Source organism: Megalopta genalis, chromosome 5 (genome assembly GCF_051020955.1).
Source record: "Megalopta genalis isolate 19385.01 chromosome 5, iyMegGena1_principal, whole genome shotgun sequence".
Lineage (NCBI taxonomy): Eukaryota > Metazoa > Arthropoda > Insecta > Hymenoptera > Halictidae > Megalopta > Megalopta genalis.
Window position 1 is genome coordinate 2,542,636 of NC_135017.1, and position 21,107 is coordinate 2,563,742.

General features: G+C 33.3%; 1 protein-coding gene across 9 annotated transcripts in view; it reads left to right on the plus strand.

Annotated features, from left to right (window-relative positions):
* Positions 1-21,107, plus strand: part of LOC117218266 (potassium voltage-gated channel subfamily KQT member 1) — a 271,571-nt gene that overhangs the window by 135,186 nt on the left and 115,278 nt on the right. For all 9 annotated transcript variants that reach the window (XM_076522215.1, XM_076522217.1, XM_076522221.1 and 6 more), the window contains exons 5-7: positions 2,099-2,274; positions 3,864-4,004; positions 8,385-8,495. In XM_076522215.1, coding sequence (XP_076378330.1) covers positions 2,099-2,274; positions 3,864-4,004; positions 8,385-8,495 — 428 coding nt within the window. The remainder of the gene's footprint in view (positions 1-2,098; positions 2,275-3,863; positions 4,005-8,384; positions 8,496-21,107) is intronic.

The following is a 21,107-nucleotide window of genomic DNA, read 5'->3' on the forward strand; positions in this document are numbered from 1 at the left end:
TTTTGGAACACTCTGTATATCAAAATTATCTATTCAAAATTAAACATAAAAAAATATGTTAATCAATATTATCTGCAATGGCTAAAAAAATGTATTCGAACAATTTTCTCATTGCCAAACAATTATCGATATTTAAACTGTTCCAATTTCGAAAAAAGAGTTGTGCAACAATATAAACCTGGATTTACTTTAAACCTGAAAGCCTGTACTATCACACATTTATAGGATTCAATTTACATTTTCTACACTGTATGTTGTGCTTGATAGAATTAAAAATTTCAAGATCGATTGGCACCATAAATGATTAAAAAGATCGTTCAATTGTTTAGTTTATAGCGATAAAGTTGAATTGGTAGGTATTCCATTGAACGCAATAAGATTAGTATGCACAGAAAAAGCGATTTAAGAATAAAGTGACTGAAACTGTACCTGTAATCGTTTAACTAAATTAATTAAAAAAGTCGGTAAGTAGTTTAAAACTGTAGCCGTTCAACGCTACGTGGTTCATAAACTTCTATTTCTAAATGGTTAATCGACAGCAGTAAATTGATTTTTAAATAAAAATTACAATTATAATTGATTTCTGAATCAAAATTCTAATTCTAATTGATTTTCAAACAGAAATTGCAATTATAATCGATTTTTAAATGGAAATTTGAATTGTAATTAATTTTTAAATGGAAAGTACATTTATAATCGAACATAAGTAGAACTTAGTATTGTAACTGATTTTTAAGTAGAATTTACAATTGTATTTGATTTTTAAATAGAAATAACAATTGTAATGAATATTTAAACGGAAAGTACAATTATAATTGAATTTTAAATAGGAATTAGAATTGTAATTGATTTTTAAATAGAAGTTACAATTGTAATTGATTTTTAAATAGAAATTAGAATTGTAATTGATTTTTAAATAGAAATTAGAATTGTAATTGTATTTGAAATAGAAATTAGAATTGTAATTGATTATTCAATGGAAATTACAATTATAATCGATTTTGAAATAAAAATTACAGCTATAATTAATTTTTGAATAGGAATTGCAATTATAATTTAGTTTTAAATAGAAATTACAATTATAATAGATTTTTAAATAGAAAATACAATAGGTACCTACTACTGAACCACGACAATCCAATGAAATGAAAATTAGAGAAAGATGTTATAACAGTATACATTAGTTTTTAAAATTCTCTTCAAAGTATTGAATAAAATAAATGTCTTTAAAATTTGATTATAGGAGTAGTTCTAATGACATATAAAGCGACAAGCAATAAAGTGTATACATAGATTGCATGTCTCATAAAAATGATGATCACGCTATCAATTTCTCAACTAATCGGTCGAAATTGGGTGATTGTAATTGCAAGTTGAATGTAACTGATAATATGTAGCAGTTTATTTTTACTTACGTTTAGGCTACACGGAATATTCGACGCAGACTAAAAATAAAATGTGTTGTTAGGAAATAAAACTGTCAACAAGTATCGATGGTTTACTATGTTAGGACACAATTTCTACAGTTACCTCTCAGTTTATAAGTTAAAGCAGAAGATCGAATTAAAATATTTCTGTTTTTATTTACTATATTTATATAAATATATTTATATAAATTTATATTTCTGTTTCATTTGTATTGGAACAAATTGAGAAAGTAATACTAAGATTAAATACAAATTGAAAAATATCCTTTTTAAGCTACTATGAAATTAAAAAAATGGTTCGTAACGTAATCGAAATTACTGTGATTTTACTGTGAATTGACGAACTATTTCAGTTCTTTATTAATATTCTTCATTTTCTAATAATTCATTATAATTATAATGACAGAATTTTAGATAGAAAAAGAGGCAGGAGAACGAGTAAATATCATAGCAATTTTATGTTAACGGTTAGAAGAAATTTACATTCTATCTTCTATCAGTTTTTTATCTGCTAGATGAAACTTATATGGTTTCTAAAATTTGAAAATTCAAGTTTGATACAGAAAATATTTGCTGTCGAGACTTTTCCACTTATTGGTTTAAAATGTAATGTTATTGATAATGTAATATAGAACAATTGTAATTGTAGCGCATCGTTTGTTTGTCGCCAGATTTAATAGTGGTGGTCGCATCCATGGTGGTCTTGTCCGTGGGGAGCAATGGTCAGGTGTTCGCCACCTCCGCCATTAGAGGCATCCGATTTTTGCAAATACTGCGGATGCTCCACGTCGATCGGCAAGGTGGCACGTGGCGACTTCTCGGCTCTGTTGTTTTCATTCACCGTCAGGTACGTTGTCGAATAATCCATTCACACTGGTTTTAACGAATGTGTTGAAAGACACTTTTCAACCCTTTGTACTCGACTGGGCGACTCTGAGGCGCCATTAAGAATTGTTATATTACGTTCAAAATCATTTTAACACCACCAAATTTGTTCACTTTTAAGAAACCGTTAAATGTTTGACCGATGCACGAGTCGCAAAATTCAATTTTATATGTATAAAATGCACCAAGTTATATAAAATGGATACTATAAGTCAGAAAAATTGTTTTGTATTTCGAGTTAAAATGCTACCGACTGCAAAGGGTTAATAATTTCTATTCAACACTATTTTTACCGAAGGAGTTGACGGACATTTTTTAATAGATTCTAATAAACATTATTTCCTATGTTCGATGTTTTCTATGTGACCACTTTTGCAATGGTCATCGCAAAATTAGTTCGGTAAATTGTGTAATACAAAATTAATTCGGTAAATTGTGTAATACAAAATTTTAGGTAAAAATAGTGTTAACATTCTATTCAGTCCACAAAATTCCGTTGCAAAGTAGATATTGTTGAGTTATTAACGATTTACCCACCGGATGTAGAATTTTATATTTAGTAGAACTTTATATTAATTCTATCAGGAAATAGTATAAAAATCATTGGTAATTAAACAGAAAAGAGTAAATCTCGCCAACTTTGATATCGAAATTTGTTGTCAAAGTCATCTTCGAGGTAGACAACAAAAATGCTATTTTTATAAATTTTCATTGAATTTCTCAAAAGAAATTAATTTTGCGTTAGGTCTGTGTTAGGTCTAGATTGAGACTAGGTTAGGTGTGAGTTAGTATATATAGGTTTGCGACATTGTGTTGACAACGTTTCTTTATACATGTTTCATGAATTTAGTTATTCCGCCAAAAATCGAAACCTAATATAGATCTAACTATAATCTAATCCAAACCTAATCTATGTGTAACTGAAATGTTTTGTATAATGTGTCTCCTTTTTTGTATAATTACCAAATCTTTTCTTAATCCTTAACTGGTATAATAATTTTGGGGTCACGATAAACCCAAAATAAGAAATGCAAAGAAACGTATTAATTTCATTCTGTAGATGGATGCTCCGTTAATATTTTATTCTTAGTTGCCGTATAAAATAACAATAGGAAAACAATGCAGGGGTTAGTTGTGACCCCAGTATGCCAGGTAAGGATTATATTACAAGCACGAAATAAATTATTACATCATGTTACTGAGGCAGATCTTTTAATTAAGCATTGAAATCGTTGCTATTGTTAGGAATAATAAAGAAATGCTCGGCGGCAAGTTGTTAATTTTGAGAAACTGTGAAACAATTATCAGTGGGTAATGTATTAATAAATAGTAGATATTTATGTGAATTCCTATTTGTATAATAATTATGATAATTAATGGCTACACCCCTTGCAAAAAGTTGTCCATCGGTCAAATCGAGCGTCGGTGATAACTAGTTACATATTCGTTAATAAAAAGATTTATTTTTCGACGAAAAATAAATCTTTGCGAGACACTTTAGCAATAGCGCAAGGCAGACTGTAATTAAAGCATCTCGATGACAATTTTCAGGAGCTGATCACAACATTGTACATCGGGTTCCTAGGTCTTATTTTCAGCAGTTACTTCGTGTATCTTGCCGAAAAAGATGCTGTTGGGCCCGATGGAAAAACAGACTTTTCCAGTTATGCTGATGCACTGTGGTGGGGGGTGGTAAATATAATTATTTCAACATGTGTGTGTTAGTTCACGTTCCCTAACCTCTCCGCTTGAACTGTCACGGTGGCCGCTCTGCACAGTTCAAACTCGCATTCATGCTTTGCAATCTCGAACACTTGTCACTCCACGATAATTGACTGCACTGTGAGACGAAAATCCAAGCTGCATCCTAATTAACATATTTTAATTCAATAATTAAAATTAATATTTTAATTTTTGCTATTTTTTTGTAAGATTAAGTGTGGGCTATGTGGTTGCTAATGGCAGATGAAACTTATAATGATTAAATGCATAAACAAATGATATCAATGCCTAGACTTGCCAGACTTCAATAAACGTCTCTAAAAAATTGACAAGAATTCAACTCTGCAAATAAGTTCGGATTAAGAGACATGAATTGCAAGCAAATTTTGCACAAATCATTACACGACATAGAAGAGAACTGTGTAATGTTATTAAAAAAGAAAATTTGTAACAGAAGACGATTAAGATCGATAAATGAAAAGGAAATTTTAAAGGATGATCCTAATAGATATAAATTAAAAGCATAGATAAACAATAAAATTCAATATAAATTGAATGTAAATCTGCGAAGAACAATAAAATGAAAAGTGAATTTGGTTACGATATACCATCTCAGTGTGAACAATTGATTAATTTTCTGAATTAGGATCGTTAAGAGAAAATCAATAATATCTGCTGTGTAATTTTAAAGTAAACTAATATTCTAATATACTAAATTACTGTACAATCAAAACATGAAACAGCAAAATAAGAATTATCGACAAATTCCATGAAAAAATATTATAATTTCATTTAGTTTAAATGGCACGAATTTTCGCATCGAGTCCGATATATGTGACGGTATTTTCTTTCCTAAAGAAGATTGAGCAGTTCTAATATTTCCCCAAGAAGCTGGATCGAAAAAAGAATTCAGATTAAGCGCACCGGGAGCACGAAAGAACTCTGTTTGCATTAAATCCATTTATCCAGCGTGTAATAAGCGTCCGGCTCGCTTGGTTTCTATTAACGCGAATAATTAATTCTGGCCAGCGATTTCGCTCATTACCTCGGAATGGGTTTCATTCAACGACGTGTACCGCTTAATTGTGTGCCGGTCGCTAATGTTTATTAAGCGGTGCTGCTAATCATTCGGGAAATATGCCTCTATTTAGAGACCCTCGAATGGTCCGTGCGGGGATCAATGGAGCCGAGGTCGAATAAACGAGGATTCAAGTGTCGATTGATTAATATCCTCCCGCCATTCGAGAGGCCGCTGGGCCGTGCTGTTCTCTTTCGATTGTCGTCCACACTTTTGCTTTCTTGCCGAGGGAGTTCCTGGGAGCCAGCGACTTTCATCACCGCTGCGTTTACTATACATAGTGTAATGCCGCACATTGCTCGATAACAATAAAGAATAGGACAACATTTAAAAAGAACGACTTTGTAAATTGAAAATGTATAGAAATAGAAATAGAAAGATCTATATAAATATACTAGGATATTTATATCTTACTCAATATCTACGGAAAAATTAGACCATTTACATATATCTGTGAGGAAAGAAAATATGTTCCCGTTTAGTGTTAATTTAATGGTATACATACTACCTATTTTTGTTACAATGACTCTGGGATTAATATAATATAAATTTGTAATATATACATATATATAATAAATATTTTATATATTCATATAAAAATCTCACTTCAAATAAACATCTTAGTAACAATACCAAATTAGGAAAATTTGTTGTTATTGAATTAAAAATATTTACAAGTATATAAAGGGTGTCCCATAATTATGTTAACGCCTGGAAAAGGGGGATTCCTGAAGTCATTTGAAGTAACTTTTTCCTTAGGGAAAATGCAATCCGCGGCTTCGTTTACGAGTTATTAATAATATAAAAAATGATAAATAATTTTAATACGATAACAGCGAACTATCCTAATTGTTTCTTATTAATAAAATGTTTATTCGAAGTGATTTTTTAAAAATAGTATTGGAAAGTATTGTATTGAAATTAAAAGAATTTAAGGGTATCGACATATTATTTACAATTGATTAAAATCATTAAAGGAAGAAGCAAATTATGTAGTTTCAATGTTTCGTAAATGATTCAGAAAATTTCTATTTTGAATAAGATTCGAAGTTACTATATCTGCAGTTCTACATTTTGAAAATTTTATTTGAAATATCTAATTGCTGTAGCGTTTTTTGAATATCAGCACTCGGACCGCTTGATTCGGGTCCATCTAGACCCAGAGCATAAATATCGTTATTTGACTTGCTAATTTCCGACAATTCATTCAAATTTTCACTATGTTAAAATTTCAATACACGAGACAACGATTGTCAGTTATTCTAAAGATTTAAGCAATAATTGTTTCTTTTTCGTTACAGTTATACATATAATAATTATATTTATATTTTTATAAAATTCATATAATTATTTTATATTATACACAATTTCTATAACAATATTGTTACCATTTTTGCATAATATAGCTTTGTTGGTTCTTTTGTCTTTCAGTTCATTTATATAGTGATTTTATTACCATTTTCGACACTATTTACCATTATTGCATGTATGTCAAGTAATTTTTATAATCTTTTTATTTCCCTTCCTTATTTGCGAAATGGAATACGAATATAAATGTACGCATCAATTAAGACCATACAAATGTGACTCGTTATTAATATAAAATATGTATTTCAAACGAAACCTTAATAATTTATAAACATAATGGAAATAAATATGCGACAGTAGAATTCCAAAAAGACACGTAATGATACTTTCAAAATTATTTCGACTAATTTGGAAATGACGTCGGTTCAGTTGGTAGTTGTTAATTTTTAATAATTAAATTAAATTGAATTGAATTGAATTGAATTAAATATATTCAATCTAATTTAATTTAATTTAATAATTGAATTGAATTATTACAATTATTTGAATTCAATTCAAATTTAATTAAATGAAATTGGATTAAACTAAATTAAATTAAACAAATAGAATTAATAACAAATGAATCACATTGTCACGAAAACGTGGCAGTATGGTTGCAATAGTCCAGTGAATTTTTATAGAATTTTTAATAAGAATGCGTAATATAAAATCTCAATACGGAAGTAATATTTAATTAAAAATTTAATATAAAACCTTACTAATGTAATAGCGTCCAAGTATATGTGTCACAGTATATGTGTAATTATTTCCAAATTTTGAATGTAATTAGTTTAGATCGCAATTAGCTGATCCAATCTATGATTTTGAATTTCTAATTTAAAGGCATAATTGAACGCCTTATTAACATAATTAGTTTAGACATTATACTGGTCGGAGCAATAATCTTGAATTTCTAACGTAAAAGCGTGATGCAGCCTTATTAACATAAAGGTTATTATGCTTGACATTATCATATTTAATACAGAAAAGTATATATTATACGAAAGTATTTTTTTATTATAATTAGTTTAGAAATTATTCGCAGAAACAAGATTGCAGTATTGAATTTTATGTTTCCTTGGTATAAAAAATACAATTGTTTTATTTCCCCTAAAATATCCATTTTTACATTAACGGATCACATTCCGAACAATATTCTCTACCCTAAGTTTTACCTATCGCTATCTACACAGTGTCCGTTAAACTTTGTCCGTTGCCGCTTGCTCTCGATATCTGTTCATTGATGTTTTCCTGTCAGGGAACAAATACCTGTACGCTATTGTCCGCGAACGTCAATGTAAAATATGCATCAAATAATGGAGCACTAATTTTGATTTTCACAAAATTGTATAAATAGTACAAATTAATTTGCAAAAAATTCTACAATATATTACTTTGTTTGCATCGTCCTCTGCAATACGAATGCAATTTTAGTTTCAATTTTTTAGAAATTAGATTGTGTAAATTATTGCAAACTTAACTCGTAAAGTTAATATGTACAATTTTTGGCAAAGTTAATTTATAAAACTAATCTGCAAACAATGCTATGATATATTCATTCGTTTGCATTGTTTTCAGCAATACCAATACAATTGTGGTTTCAACTTTTTAGAAATTAGGTTGTGTAAATTATTGCAAACTTTTAACTCGTGAAATTGATATGTACAAATTTTGGCAAGGTTAACTTATAAAACTAATCTGGAGAAAATGCTACGATATATTGATTTATTTGCATTGTTTTCAGCAATGCTGATAAAATTTTAAATTCAATTCTTTAGAAATTAATATGTGAACATTTTCGTGAAGATTTCGATGAGTTTAATATGTCGAAAATTTTGGCAAAGTTAATTTGTGAAAATTAAAATTAGCGTCCATGCGACATCGCTATAAAAAAAGATATTAATGCCTGAACGTCTGATTCCTAGATTACCGTGACCACCATCGGCTACGGTGACACAGTTCCACAAACCTGGATGGGAAAAATCGTAGCCTCGTGTTTCAGCGTGTTCGCCATATCTTTTTTCGCACTTCCAGCCGTAAGTATTATCTCTTCCTCAAATTGATAACTCCCTGAACTAAGATTAGGTACCGGAAAAAGTTCGTGGGATTTTTCTATCAACGATAAGCTTAATACCAAATTGTTTGTATCAAGTCGCAAGTTGAATATACAAACTTGAAATCAATGCAAAGCTCCATGCTTTAGATTGTGTAATATAAAATGTCGGATTTTTTTTCCCTAACAAATTTCAAGAAATTTTTTTGTAACTTTTTTTTAAAGAGGAATTTTTTATCGAGACCCCAAAGGCAAAAAGTTTGCAAAAATATGAAGAACTAAATAATGCGTATTTTTCTCAATAAAATATTCACTTCATTTAAAAGCTTAGCTTTTTCCTTCGAATAATCCAACGTTTCATATTATACGACCTGATTAAAGTGTCAAGAATTTTAAATAAATTCAGTCTTGCCAGAGTTATGAAGCAACACACATCGATCATTTTTAGTGCTTCGTAGACTAAAATTCGACGAGATAGCCTTCTTCGAACAAACGTAAGATAGGGTGTACATGTCCCAATTACTGTGCCTTCGAGCCAATTTTTGCTTTCCGGAACTCTTATTAAATACTAGAATTTTCATTCAATGCACTGAAAATATATTTCGATTTTTCAGACATTTTTGATTTTAAACATATTTTTTTACATGATAAAAATTAGTAATTTAATCATGTTTTTAATGCAATAAAAAATGGTGTCTCTGGCCGTAATTCCGTGCCCTTCCAAAAGCTCTGCATATGATTTCGTGCCCCGTATTTTCGCGTCTTTCCATATCTCCGTGCGTGTACTTCATGCACGCTTTTTCAATTGTTTATACGCAGTCTAATATAAGAGGGCACTGAAATACGAACATGTTCAAAAATTTGATCCTATTTCCGGATTTATATTAAAAATATAAAAATATGCATCATTAGTGTTTTTTATCGTTGTTCTTTTGCGCCTTTGTTGCATTTTATACGATGTAAATCACATTAACAATTACGATTTTTGATAAGACATACTACTTAAATTCCTTAGAACTATTGTAGCATCAATCGAAAACTGTTTATTATATTTTAACATGCGAACAATGTAATACTCCTCCCTGAATTTTACATATTAATAGTTAAATATAATAACAACAAATAGATCATCAATTTATATATAACGCTTTTCTTTTTCTATACGTATTGCACGTCTATGTAATTATTGCTACGTCGATGCTAAGGGTCAACGGAGTCGATCAAGTGTGTGATGCGGCACGAGACGCGAATTCCCGAAAGACGACACAAAATGGTCTGTCTGGGCGTGAGTCAGGTAAAAGAAACCGCGGAGCTACAAGGTACGTGACTAATCTCCGTGGAATCGTGGCATGTGGCCTCCGAATTGCCTTCGAATCGTGGCATATGATCTTCAAATTGCCTTTGAATAGTAGCACGTGACCTTCGAATTGCTTTCAAATAGTGCCATGTGGCCTTCGAATTGTCTTTGAATAATATCATGTGGCCTCCGAATTGTCTTCGAACCGTGGCATGTGCCTCTGAATGGCCTTCGAATCGTGGCAAAACATTGGAAATAAGAACTTAAGTCATCGCCTTTATTTTAGCATTACTATGTATTTATATTAATGTATACCGGCATGCTGGCCGCTGCCTTTCTTTTCCGACTGCCCCGTGTTTCTATAAAAACGAGCCGCGAAGCTTGAAGAATCGTATCTTAGCGCGACTTAGTATTCTCAGATCTGCGTTCTTCGATACCGACTCCAAACATTTCTGGGGGGAATTACCGTACCGTCTAAGGCTATCCGATTTATTACAATCCTATTTAATGTCATACCGTACTTTCCAGTAATATAGAAATGTGCGAAAATTATTACGTTACGTAAATCTGCTAACGATCAAACATTATCACCATCATACCGGTCCAACTCCCTCCTCTTAACTCTATCTGTAATTTATTTATTTATTTATTTATTTATTTATTAATGCTTTAAACCAGATGGTTTATTTAGCAACTACAGAGTTGTTACATGCACATATATACGATATTACTTACTGATAGTTTCTATATTCCTATGGAACATTGTTTAAGAAAATTATCAATTATTCGTATTCTCCTTACATCGCGATTACATAAGGAGGAACTAATGCAAAGAGGAAAGTAATACTTGTATTTGAGAAGCTGATAATGTTGAAAAAAATCATCCAAATCGAACTCTAAAAAATAATAAAGAACATTTTAATGTCCGACCACCAGTTTAGTTTTCGTAAAAGACACAATACTATGAAATAACTACTGAATGTATTACTGAAATAACAACTGCACTGAAACGAAAACAATCCTCCACTGCAATACTTTTGGAACTTGAAAACCTGCCCCTTCAAAAATAGAAAAGTAGTTGGAAAAACAAGAAAATTAAAATTAAAGCAATAACCTGTACTCTCAGACAAGCAAAACCACGTTTATAACGTTTACTTATGTCTGTATATATCAACAACTATAAAAACGAGTCGCGAGGCTCGAATAATCATATCTTCTCTTCCCAAACTGTCCATTTTTGCTTACAAGTTGAGGGACAATTTCTAGAGAATTTATTGCATTTTCCTGTGCTCTGTGACGTGATATATCGGAAAAAATACAAATTTAATCGCACAATATTGCGAATCAATATTTTTGATAAATAAACGTCATCGTATATATAGATGTTGAATCATTAATGTTGGAATCTCAAAAGCATGTATTGAATTTTCATACGTTCGACAGAATTAATTAAAGTTCGGGGAGCAATTAGAGAGTAAATAAAAGGATTTAAAATAAATAACAAGAGAGAGAGAGAGAGAGAGAGAGAGAGAGAGAGAGAGGGTTAGTTTAACCTTGGTTTAACCTATAGTTACTTTTAACAAAAATACCAAAGTTTTACCGCGACTCTGATATGAAGATAGCATTAACATGTATATTAATACCCTAATTAAAGATGTGCAAGATTTCGATATACTATTAAGATTATGTTTTATTATAGATGCAAGAACTTTTTCGATACGAGTCAATCAAATTTTGCAACATATGAATACAACCCTAAGAGAATTCCTACATCCTGATATTTATTATATGGCCGGAAGCATTGCGTTTTCTAATCGCATTTATGAATTCTCTCGCAAATATCACTGGTGCCATTAAGTTAATATTTATTAACTCTCTGCCGTGCTCGATAGGCGAATCTGTGATAACGATGGAATTACAGTAAATTCTCCCAAATTGTTCCTCACTTTGGAGCGATTATTCGAGTCCCGCGGCGCCTTTTTATAGTTGCTGATTCCAGTAAATTCCCTCCAATTGTTCCTCAGTTTGTACAGAAAAATGGACAGTTTGGGTAGATAAGATACGATTATTCGAGTCTCGCGGCTCGTTTTTATAGTCGCCGATTGTCAACAACTATTAAATCGAGACGCGAGGCTTGAATAATCGTATCTCCTCTTCTCAAGTTGTCTATTTTTGTTTCCAAGCTGAGAGTCGATTTGAGAGAATTTACTGTATTGTCCAAGTTATAAGGTAATCTTAAGAACAAAATTATGCTATATTGGAAGGTGCATTTATCTCCTTTGTCATGACTTTCGAAAACATCTCGAATTTTAAGAAGTTTCTGTCGGTTTAATTTTGATCCTGGTTCAGAGTTACTCTTGAAAGAGCTGTTGAAAACATTCCGATTCCCTTCATATCGATGTGATCATTTTTTAGTAACTTCTTGTCGATTTTGTGACCACGTTACCATTCGCCTTGCTCGCTAGTTTCCTACTAGCGTCAAGCGTCTTGACGCGTCTAGCGTCAAGATAGAAAAAAGTAATGGAGAAGATTTGTTGTCAGCACTTCTAGTAAGCACAGCACAGTAATTTCATTTCGATTTTGAATTTCATGATTTTCTATCGTATTATCCATTAATAGGTGTGTCACGGTTTTTATACATTGACAACAAGAATGAGAGGATGAAATTTAAAAGTGTGAAAGAATTTCAGAATATCGATACACTACGCCAGGTTATTGAAACTGTCAGTGAAAAGGAATATGAATAATACAATCAAAAAACAACTCTACCGATGATCATCGACGTCATCGCGTTTCCACCATTGTTCACCAGTATGTCAACGCCACCCAGTCTCTCCTCGGCCCATTTAAACGCTCTCCAAATGTCATTCTCCTTCGCAACGTCGCATCGCACGGGATAGAATTTGCTTTTGCCCAATTTTTCGGCCAATTCTTGCAGTTTATCGAATCGTCTCGCGAGACCAACCACCTGAACTCGAATGTTCAACAAGGGATTCCGCGATCTCCTAACCGATTCCACTACTAGAGCCAGTAACCAGCGCCACTTTTCCTACCCATCTCTCCATTGTATTCATATAAGATTAATTCGAAACATTCATCTGGTAATGCGTCCAGCTGTCATTGTATACTAAGTAGATGTATTATTCGAAGCTGAAAAAATGGCCTTCACCTACAAACTAAACAGCCCGAGGGACAAAGTGAAATTGGTCGTCTGCTACACTTAATGACAATTTCTGTTCGATGCTTAACTTAGCCAATGGTAACTCGGAATTTGAAAAGTGGAAGGAATTCGAGTGGAGTGGGTGAGCGATTTCTTTTGTCCTTCGCGTTGTTTAGTTTGATGCTAAAGACCACTATTGTCAGCTCTCGGTGTATTAAATAGAACCTTGCTTAACAGAAACAATTCATGATTAGACGGCTATAAATATATAATCGATCTCATATTCGTCTAAATTTATTTATGCTAACTTTAAAGAACAGATACGCGATGGTTTGTATACATTTTGTCGAAAATTGCACACAGATAATGCGTGCATTATTTATTAAAGTTAATAGATTTGCAACGCAATGATAAATGTTATATATGATATATTTTAGAACATTTGTAAATATGCAATATATTTAATTCTGGAAACCAATTTTAATAATTGTATTTGGAAAAAGGAGTTTTATATAGCGAAAGATAATGAATGACGGAATTTAATGGTACCGAAAATTATTTGTAATTATACTGAACAGGAATCTTCTGCTTTGCAAATACTTTAAAATAAATACATCTTTTGTATTCGACATTAAAAAATATTACGTAGTGGGGGTAGCCTGCAAGCTCAAGTTGTCCGAACTGTCTTGATCTTCGAACCGTATTCAAGTCTTTATCGTGCTTTAATGTTACGAGACCTTCAGCTTTCGAAAACGCAGACATCATTCGAGGTTAGCGAGGCTAGCTACGAGATTCAGTATTTTAAAAGAACTCTTTTAACAAATTAGATTGACTCTTGTATTGCTTTCATCTTTTATACTGCATCGTTTCTTTAAGAGAAATTCTACACATCCATGAAGAACGTTGAGTTATTATACATGGCAATTTACTTTCTTGTGTTTTTTAGTAGAACGAAAATTATTTAAACACTTCAAGTGACATTGAAAACAATGTCCAAGATTGCTAATTCACCGAATATTTCATTAAACTTGATCTCATTTATCAATTAACGGATATAGTCTCTTAGAGAGAGTAGAGAGAGATTGTTATTGATTATTAACGTCAGAAGTTTGAACTTCGACACGCTGAAGAAAGTTGCGCAACATTGCACAATAAAAGGTTAAATTAGATTTAAACATCATCTTCTTCAATTATGTGAGTTTATTGTGTTTGTTTTAAAAACATTGCTTTGTGAGTGTTCCAAGATTAAGTGGTACGTGTACTTGTACTTATTATATACGTGTACTTATTGTGTAAATGTTTTCTTCTTTATTTATGTCAGCAAAATAAATTTCTAGTATATATAACATGAATATTCGAGATTAAGATAATCAGAAATTAATTTGTCGATGAGGAGATATCTTAATGATAGGATAATAGGTATGTAGCAGACTATGTACATATGTATCTTAGTGCACTTTCTTCAGCTGCAGTGACTCAGGGAAATAGTAGCATACCTTTTAAAGGAAACTGTATACTGACATATATATATAATACTATTATTATAATACTATTGTATTAAAATATTAGTCATTTTCTTCAAATAATCTGACATTTCATACGACAAGACCTACTGTTTAATCGGCGAACACTTTTCTCATTTCTTTTCACATTCAATCGTTTAGGAAGGGTTAATGACTGCGAGTAACTAGTTTAAAATTCGTATATTCGCTTTTTATAAATTTCGACTAGCGAGCGTACCAGTAAACGAAGTAAAGCGAATCCCAAGTGTTCGCGGGGAAGATTATGTTAGTGAAGGAATAATATAATAATGATTCAAATGATTTGACGTGTTGAACTTCCATCTGTAATCAAAGTTAACGAATCGCGTGAATATATACATATACCGAAATCCACGCGAAAAATGTACATGTGTTGTTAGAAGTATTACAATCCGATGTATTCATGACAAGGAAGCGATTCTATGAGATGAGGTGAATTTCATAAAATTGTTCTTACTTCAGTGTACAGATATAGAGCACGTTCGCGCGAGACCTGGGATTGCTTCGTTCACTCGTAACGTCACTGCTAACAAAATAACAGGTGTCCGGTACGAAGTTTTCCTCATTCTTCTTACATTCCAGACCTTTCGCTTTGCCGCTCTCGCTCATTTTTCCTGCATTACAGTTTCTCTTAGAAAAATGTTTTGCTAAACCCAGTAATTGCTTTATCGTTTGCAGGTGAAGCCAATGATTTTTATGCTAACGAAATAATTAACCCTTTGCACTCCGCTGTCCCCTCTCGCGGGACATCGTAATTCTATTGGGTTGGCAACTAAGTAATTGCCGATTTCACAGTTATAGATGTCTCTTACTCCCATTTTTATGATATCCGTAAATGTTATATTATAAAATTATTATTATTATTATTATGTTATTTTTTATTATCCGTGAATGTTAGCAACTGGACAAATTGAATGCAGCGGTCAAGGAAAAGTGACCAGAATTGGTCAATCGTAAAGGTGTCATTTTCCAGCAGGACAATGCTAGGCCGCACACGTCTTTGTCCACACGGTAAAAATTGATGGATATTGGTTGGGAATTGATGTTACACCCACCATATAGCCCTGATCTCGCGCCATCGGATTACCACTTATTTCGATCCCTGGACAACTCCCTTCGTGGTAAAACTTTTTTAATGATGATGACGCTGTAAAATCTCACTTAACTCAGTTTTTGGCCGAAAAGGATCAGACTTTCTACGAGCGTGGAATTTTCAAGTTGTCAGAGAGATGGCAAAAGGTCATCGAACAAAATGGAAAATACATTACAGATTAAACTTCATTCCAAGTAAAAAAATATTTTTTATTTCATTGAACAAATCGGCAATTACTTAGTTGCCAACCCAATAGCATATCACTCGGATGTCCCCTCTCGTGGGACATTAAAGTTTATTAGTGATTACGGGGAATTGAGTTATTTCAGCGCAACTTTTTGAGACATGCATGTTTCCCTGAAGTTTTCTCTTGAAATGGCACAAAAAATCAAATCAAAATATAGTAAAATTACTAGGATATATACAAGAAATATCAGCGGATTTTGACGAGAACGTGAGAGGCGTGCTCACGACGGTCCGAGCACTTCGAAGGCGCCATTTGAAAAGAGCGATAAGGCAAGTTTGTAGAAGAAAGGTCGGTATGCGAATATAGCACGTACTGTATAGTGAGATTTATAATCATGAAATCTGGAGGAAAAGATTTTCAAAGCTGAACTCAGTCTGGTTTGAAGCGTCGAGCGGTATAGATAGATCTAACGAGTGAGAAAATCGGAAAAGTGATTCTTCTCTTGGTAAATAAATTGTTTGGTAAAAGTTTTTTTGGTAAATATTATCTTGTGAGTTAGTAATAACAATTAGAAATTTTCAACCTATGTATTTATTCATATTTTTTATTAGAACAATGGCAAAACGTTCAAACACGAATGAGTCTCATGACACAAGTAGTAGCGAAGATGAGATCCAGATAGACGTATATACAGATATGTTAGAAAGACTAACTGTAGAAGGTTTTCTTAGTCTATCGTTTTAATAGCAGTGATAGTGATATCGTCCAAGCAACAAGGCGACGAGAGAAAGAGTTCGCATAGATAGCGATTACAACAACAAAACAAAATTATAAAACAAACAATAACAAAATTGTAAAAAATAAAATATTGATTTTTAAGCAAATTTCTCGATTTCAGCCAAATTCATATAAGTCCAATATCATTATAATATGTTAGTTAGTTCCAAAATCATACTAAATAATACGAAGGTCTGTAAATGCCCGTTTCTGCCGAAAAGTGGCGCTGAGTAGCTGGTAGCCAACGTCCAAAATGGTTCGGAGTGCTATGGGTTAAGTTTCATAGGCAGTTGCAAAAGAGTTTTAAAAGCAAGCAGCTATTGCGGCGTTAAATAAAATTAGGTTTCGAAGAAGTTCTGGTGTTTTCAAGTTGTTACCTACTTGAAATCTTGAGATTGTTAAGTGTGAAGGTGTTCCATCGTGAAATTTTCGGCCATTTCTTCACCAAACACCAAATCTTATAAACCTCGTGTCGCGCAGAGCCGTTCTGCCTTCAGCAAGTAACAAGATACACATTCTTTATTAGCGTTTCACAGAACTGCATTATAAATTTTAATTTGAAAAGGGTACGATAAACGTTACTTTTTCATATAATACGAGAAATGGGTGTATTCACTGGAAACTGCTGTATTTTACTAGCTACAGTATTCCGCGAATATCTTGTAAAATAAAAGAGGTCGGCAGTTTCCGCAAATGAGAAAGCTGTTCAAAATATCAAGCAGTATAACATTTTTAAATTTGAAGTGGTGGCGAGTGTTTTAATATTACTAGTGGTAATGTGATGTCAAGTTGATTCCGTATGAATAATGATGACTCAATATCGATAGCGGTACCACTAGCGAGTAACACAGAGTCCATTTATCGTCAAGTCGTCATTCATTGATTCGCAGTCGATTTGACTTCGAGTCGCCGCTATTTGATACGGAGTCAATTTGGCTTCGGTCACCGTTATCGATACAGAGTTAATTTGCTGCCAAGTTATTGCTATTGCAGTGACACGGATTCAGTGTGACGCACATCGCCACTAACGTCAACAGTCAATTCGACGTACGTCGCCAATCTGTGATTGACTTTGATAACAATCAAGGTGGAGGACCATCTCGTAAATAACTACCAATTCTCCGAGTGTAAATAGATAATGCACGATTTTTGTTAGATTTAGGGATCGTTATAAGAGCTGAACAATCGATTGTGAATCTCGAATAGGGGTCTACGTTACATTTCCGACTTTCTGAGATAACGTGGTTTAAAGCTATTCCTGTTTATACAGCAGTTGGTAGGTAGACCGGACATTCGCCGACAACGCGTACCCTTAACACTTTCGCTACTACGGGCCACTATAGTGGCCCTCCATAAGATGTCACTGAGGTACTACGGGCCACTATAGTGGCCTTTCGTATGATGCCACTGAGGTACTACGGGCCACTATAGTGGCCTTTCGTATGATGCCACTGAGGTACTACGGGCCACTATAGTGGCCTTCCATAAGATGCATTATATTGCATAATGTTTTATTTCCTCTCATACTGTAAATTAAAGAGCGCATGCTAAGACGTTATAAATACCCTGGAATACCCTTTATTTATAAATACCCTTTGGAGAGAAATTTTTTCGTACGAAAACATTCAAGCAGCTTGGGTTCTCCGCCGCGGTACTCCCGCTGACGATCGGCGTCGCGTAGCGTGCAGTGATGTCGCAGCGCTCCGTTCAGCGGAAGTACCGCGGTGGAGAACCCGCCCGTAGCGAAAGGGTTAATCCACTGAAATAATCACAACAGAACAGCTGGGAACTATAGTAATATATTGTATTGAATTTATTTGTATTTTATTACAATAATATAAAATAATTGAAGTCAACAATGAACACAACTCCGTTATGAAAGATATATACAATGTATTTTAATTACGATAGAATATAGTATATTAGGTTTTACATTTTAGGTTTCGATTGGTAGGAGTAAGAGAAAGAGTATGAAAGTATACAATGTTTAACGAGTTGTGTGCAAGATAGGAGAATTCTAATCAAGGTCAAGACTGGACAAATAAGAATGGATCACGTTTTGGCGCGGAACGCTGCGAGATAACATAGATCCTTCCTCCATAAGTTTCAAAGCCCCAACAGTACTTTCCTTTTTCTTCTAAAGATCGACTAATGATGGAATATCTACGTCTACACTAGAGTCATCTACAGAGATTATAGAATCATATTATACTGTTAACTGAATTTTGATCCTAATCTGAGATAGACTCTTATTTGAGATTCACATTCAATTATACGATAAGTGAATTAGCAATGCGACCGTTGCGAGAGTAACGCGGGAATTTTTTTTAACTCATCTGGGAATGTAAGTTCCGGTTTAATCCTTTTGTCGTCGCGTTGACTCCCGCGTCGCCGAAATATTAACCGTCAAATGAATGTTAGGCAACCGGATCGTAGGTGGATCAATATGGTAGATAATTGATATAGAAGAGATATACACTCAACAGCGAAATTACTATAACGAAAATTTGTAAAATTTGTGTTGTAGATCTCGTTAACTTATATGCATGCTGAAAGTGTCATCGAAATCGGTTAACCTTCACACGAGCTGTAAGCATTTAAAAATCGCGAAAATCGCAGTTTTTTCACGAATTTCAACGAAATATAGGTAATTCTTACATCTTGACTATGTCAAGATGACATAGTGACTATGCGTCAATCGATTTCAATAAATTTTTCAGCATACACACAAGTTACCGAAATCTACAAAATGCATATTTTAAATTTTTGTTATAAGCGTTAAATTTTTGTTTTGAAAAAGTTGAAAAAGCATGATTTCTTAATTTATTTATCATAGCAACAAATTGCAATTTTTTAAAATAATTTGTTAGTTATTGTCCAGCAAACCAATCCCTCTAACGCCCCCCCCCCAAAATATAGATCGCTTTGCCTAATTATAAAAAAGTTATTCCATTTTAAAGGTTGTATATTCATTGTACATAATAATTGTTAGCGGCCTCACAGACCGCTAATGTTTATTGCGTTATCATTGACATAAAAGTGATAAATAAAACATCGAAATTAATTGTGCGTATTCTCGCATCAATAATGAAAGGCTTCAAATTCGATTGAATAGGAGCAAGTGTACTGAAAACATTTCTTTTTCACAAAGTTTCTTGCAATTATTATATTATCACGAGTTTTTGACCTATGTTTTAGTTCTAACTATTTTTAGGAGATCATGTGAGTCCTGATTCAGAGAAACATAAGATACGATATTTTTTTGCTGCCACGCCTTGCAGTCAGCTGTTATAAAGGGAGTATGTGGTACTGTTCCTACTTCCCCTCTGGCAAATAGCACTACGAATGCCGTTCAAAACGCAATAACTTTTTAAAACTAGACTAAATTACTTGAATTATTTTAATATTAAAGGCACACTAATTTATTGTATAGAGCGAAGGGCGCTCAACTTTCAAAGGGCGCGCCCGGACGAGCCCTCAATTCTAGAGATAATTGATTTTAGAAAACTATTTTATTTATCGCCGAGGGAGAGGGAGAGGGGGAGAGGGAGAGAGAGGGAGAGAGAGGGAGAGAGAGGGAGAGAGAGGGAGAGAGAGGGAGAGAGAGGGAGAGAGAGGGAGAGAGAGGGAGAGAGAGGGAGAGAGAGAGAGAGAGAGAGAGAGAGAGAGAGAGACGGACACAAAATACAGTGAATCCGTACAATTAATTCCGTAATCGCACACAAAAATTGTAAACAATGTTCGCAAGCCGTTTGTTATGATACTTTGGCGGCAGTTCGTAAGGATGGAAAGGAAAGGAGTGGGGGAGACGTTTCGTCCGAGGCCCGCTAGAGGACTCATCAGTAAGGCTATCCTAGCGGGCCCTTGCCTTAGACGTAAGGGTAGGACGAAGTCTCGGTGTATATATAGGGATCGGAACGGATCGGCTACTAGCGGGAAGAGGAGCCCTCTGCTGGCAGGTCTGGAGGTAGCCGCCACAATACTATTCTGTGTCGTTATCTGAGTCATAAACCGTAATCGTGATCGTGTTCGTAAATCATGTGTCGACGTACATACATTCGCGTCGGTATTTATGCTGACACCTTCGACTTTTAGACATTCTTACATATTTCTATGGTGTATCTCTCTTTATTTTAAATTTGGGTTTGTTTTCTGTCGTTTATTATTTCGCCGACATCGAGAATGCATCAGTATCGAAGGAGTAGTCGAATTGGTATAAAACTATATTAAATTTTATTTTTGTATCAGAATATTAGGTTTATAGTTAGTTATTTTTTTTGTATGTTTATATACCTAAAAATATTTAAATGATATATTTTATCTATATATTTTTATATTATAATAGGCAATTTCTTACAAAATGCCGGAAGTTAGAGAATTGAGTGCAACAAAACGAATACAAATTAATAATCGTCGAGCAAACGGTGAATCATTGAAAAATTGCTGTGGACTTCAGCATTTCAAGAGAAGGCGTAAGAAAGATATTTCAAAAAAATAAATACTACTGAAAGACCAGAAAATTTAACTAGAATTGGAAGAG